The sequence below is a fragment of the Rhagoletis pomonella genome, unplaced genomic scaffold, assembly GCF_013731165.1.
Source record: "Rhagoletis pomonella isolate Grant_MI unplaced genomic scaffold, Rhpom_1.0 Rhpom_scaffold_13507, whole genome shotgun sequence".
Lineage (NCBI taxonomy): Eukaryota > Metazoa > Arthropoda > Insecta > Diptera > Tephritidae > Rhagoletis > Rhagoletis pomonella.
This window is the reverse complement of record NW_023472032.1, coordinates 692-4,240: the sequence shown is the minus strand read 5'-3', so window position 1 is coordinate 4,240 and position 3,549 is coordinate 692. Positions and strand designations below refer to the sequence as shown.

The 3,549-nt window shown below is 36.9% G+C and overlaps 1 protein-coding gene across 2 annotated transcripts; it reads right to left on the bottom strand.

Annotated features, from left to right (window-relative positions):
* Positions 1–74: 74 nt before the first annotated feature.
* On the bottom strand, positions 75–2,420 carry LOC118756988. 2 transcript variants are annotated; one of them, XM_036491717.1, is made up of 3 exons: positions 1,143–2,420; positions 385–1,081; positions 75–321 (listed from the first exon to the last, which is right to left on the bottom strand). In XM_036491717.1, exons 1-3 carry the CDS (start codon positions 2,394–2,396, stop codon positions 161–163), a joined length of 2,112 nt encoding a protein of 703 aa, XP_036347610.1. In that variant the 5' UTR covers positions 2,397–2,420; the 3' UTR covers positions 75–160. The 2 variants fall into 2 exon arrangements, with proteins under 2 accessions (XP_036347610.1, XP_036347609.1); XM_036491716.1 differs by having other exon boundaries at positions 75–1,081.
* Between the last annotated feature and the right edge of the window lie 1,129 nt (positions 2,421–3,549).

Sequence of the window (3,549 nt, the reverse complement as noted above, 5' to 3'; positions counted from 1 at the left end):
CGCGTTCGCATGATAAGGGCAGAAACAAAATTTTACCCCCCCTAAAGCATATTTTTTTCCTTACCAAACGAAAGTACTTAAAAATTCAAGAAAATGTTGCCTTCAAACTATATTACTAAAATAATCAACAAAAAAGTTATTTCACTTACAATATTTATTGCTACTTAAGCAAATTTTGGCGCGAATCAAGGCTTTTATATTGGTCTCGGCTTTCTAATTTTGCAAAAATGTGGCCCAGGCGCTTTTCATCAGTGACAGCACTTGCAGACTCACTAACAACACGCACAAACCGTTCGGTATTCTGGGAATGACAGAGGAACTCTAAAAAAAAATGATTTAAAAGTACTATAAGACCCGTGAAGTTTTTAGTTTGAAGATATTTACCTGGGATATTTATCACTTCATTTTCCGAAAATTGAAACATTGTAAGTTCACTATCTGGGTAGAACTGCACACAAGGGGGTTCCGTAATCTTAAACTGACTCCAATCGATCATGCTGACATACGACTTACTTTCAAAGTTTATTACGCCACGCTTTGGGACCTTGAACACGCGAAGCCCTGCTGGTGGATATTGACGTGCTGTTTTGATTTTTTCGTACCCATCATTACGTATCTCTGGATCAGCGTCGGTTATCATGGCTAATAATATATTTTCTGGGTGAAAATAATATGCATTATTTTCTATAGCTGAACGTATAATGGCTTGAACAGCATTTGATAGTTCGCGTATCCAGCAAATATACTTAAAAACGTGTCTACTTCCATGAATTGCTTGTGGCTGGCTCTTTACAAGAAACCAGAATGGTGCATAAACTTTCACAACAAACTCTACCATGTTTCGCAACTCCGCTGACGGGCTTTCTTTGGAAACATATACCCGAAGTAACCTGGAAGCTGTTGTAAGCCACCGAGCTGTACTGACGGGATCGGGGCTCTTACTAGCGAGATATTCATCGCATTCACCATTATTTACTGCCAAAACCATATCAAATAAATAACGCTGATCATTGCGTAATTCCCAAGAGCCAATATTTTCAGGAATAACTCCCATAGCAATAGCCTCAAAACCACTTACAACCTGATAAGGAAAATATATGTTTTTGTTTATAACATTAACTATTATAGTGTGGACAACCTACCGGGTATTTGGTGCAAGTCATAATTTCAGACCCCAACACCCCTGGCCAAACACCAGGTCCTTTCTGCTTGCCAATATAATGCGTTAACAACTTTTTTAGAGGCAACTCGTTGAAATGTAACAAACACACATTCCACTGCAAGGGCCTTTGTAAATAACGTTCCATTTGTGCATTTACTCCAATTTTATATCCAGTATTGACAGCTGTACCATCACAGCTTATAGCTACAAGTTCGTTTAAGCAATATTTTTGGGTATTCAAAAAGCTTACTATTGCTTGCTGGATTGCTTCCCCAGTGCCTTCTTTTGGAGATACGTATCCAATAAATTTCGAATCAGGCTCTTTCAAAATTGTAATATGCTCCTCTCTTAGAAGCATTGTTCTTACGCTACCGTGAACTATTTTTTTTTTTAGTGTTACGTCCTGTTTACCATCATACGAAATGCATTTAAGATCAGTGCCAGTTTTTGTTGCTGCTTCAGTTTGTGCTCTACATTTGTTACGCTCGCGTGAAATTTTATTTTTGTCAATGACCAGATAATCAAAATATTTCATAATTTTATCCGCTGTGTTTTCTTTAAAATCCTTTTTTACTTTTGTAGCAATCGCAGCTTGCAAATCTTTTATTAGCATTGTAGCAAGCAATGATCCAAAGCGATCTGAAGTATCCGTCCTATCTAACGCCGAGCAATAATTTTTTAAGGACAAATCAGATACTTTTAAACTTTGTGTGACTTCTTCACTTGCTTCATCGTCTTCACTTGAGCTAGGCACATAACCAATCGAACTTGCAGCGGTTTCAGTGTGATTTTCAACATTACATTCTAGCGAGCAATTGTCAGTTCTAGTATGATCAAGCCCACTATCTAATGACAAAAGCCTTGGCCCGCATTGATCATAAAGAAAGTCATTTACCGCGGTTGGAACTCTACTTGCACTAGGGCAATCACATTGTCGATTTAAGTCCATAATGCACTTACACTTTGAAATTAACAATATTTTATTCCATTCCTGATCATTATATTCATAAGGATGTTTTTTTACATTGTAATAACTTTGAAGGAGGCTTTCAATGTTTCTCCGGAGCGTAGTTCTTGTAACTATAGGGATGTTTGCCTGCTGCCACAACTTTGAAATTGTGTTCATAACTATTGGCAAATATTCATTGAGACTTCGATTTTTTGGAACACTTGCAGAGCCGTAATATTTAAGGAACAAAAAATATTCAATAACACCACGTTTCGTAGGTAACATTTTAATATCAATATCGCGCTTAACGAAAGCCACTTTTAAATTGCACACACTGTTAAGTCACTTTTTAATTTTATTTCACCAGCACAATTTATGGTATTAATTATAAATTATTATTATCAATACGAAACAACAGGTTTGACTCACTTATTTACTTTGACTTCCACAATTTATAAAATTTATTGGCATGATTAAATTACAAGAGGTTAGCTCGCTATTGACAGCGTCAGTTTTGCACTCCCCGGGTTGCTGATGCGACGAAAACAAAGAGTATGAATTTGGGAAAAATCGTAGCAAAAATGTACCTAAATTGGTACGAAAGCAGTGAGATTAAATTTCCAACTAAGAAAACTGTTGGAGGAATTTGTGGGGGCGAATTTTGTTAGCTGACCTAACCATGGGTAAACGACTTCATAGCTTAAAAGGAAATGTGATGACATGTTAATTTTAAAAATCGGCCGTCAAATACCCAACTTTCAACGAAAAAACCTTTTCGGCTGTATTTCGAAGGGTTAAAAAAAAATAAAATAAAAATTTCGAAATCCTCTCAACATAATCCTTAAATTTAGGTTACTCTGTTGCATAAAAAAAATCAATTTTTGTTGTACTGTGTTATTATAAAGGGTGATTTTTTTGAGGTTAGGATTTTCATGCATTAGTATTTGACAGATCACGTGGGATTTCAGACATGGTGTCAAAGAGAAAGATGCTCAGTATGCTTTGACATTTCATCATGAATAGACTTACTAACGAGCAACGCTTGCAAATCATTGAATTTTATTACCAAAATCAGTGTTCGGTTCGAAATGTGTTTCGCGCTTTACGTCCGATTTATGGTCTACATAATCGACCAAGTGAGCAAACAATTAATGCGATTGTGACCAAGTTTCGCACTCAGTTTACTTTATTGGACATTAAACCAACCACACGAATGCGTACAGTGCGTACAGAAGAGAATATTGCGTCTGTTTCTGAGAGTGTTGCTGAAGACCGTGAAATGTCGATTCGTCGCCGTTCGCAGCAATTGGGTTTGTGTTATTCGACCACATGGAAGATTTTACGCAAAGATCTTGGTGTAAAACCGTATAAAATACAGCTCGTGCAAGAACTGAAGCCGAACGATCTGCCACAACGTCGAATTTTCAGTGAATGGGCC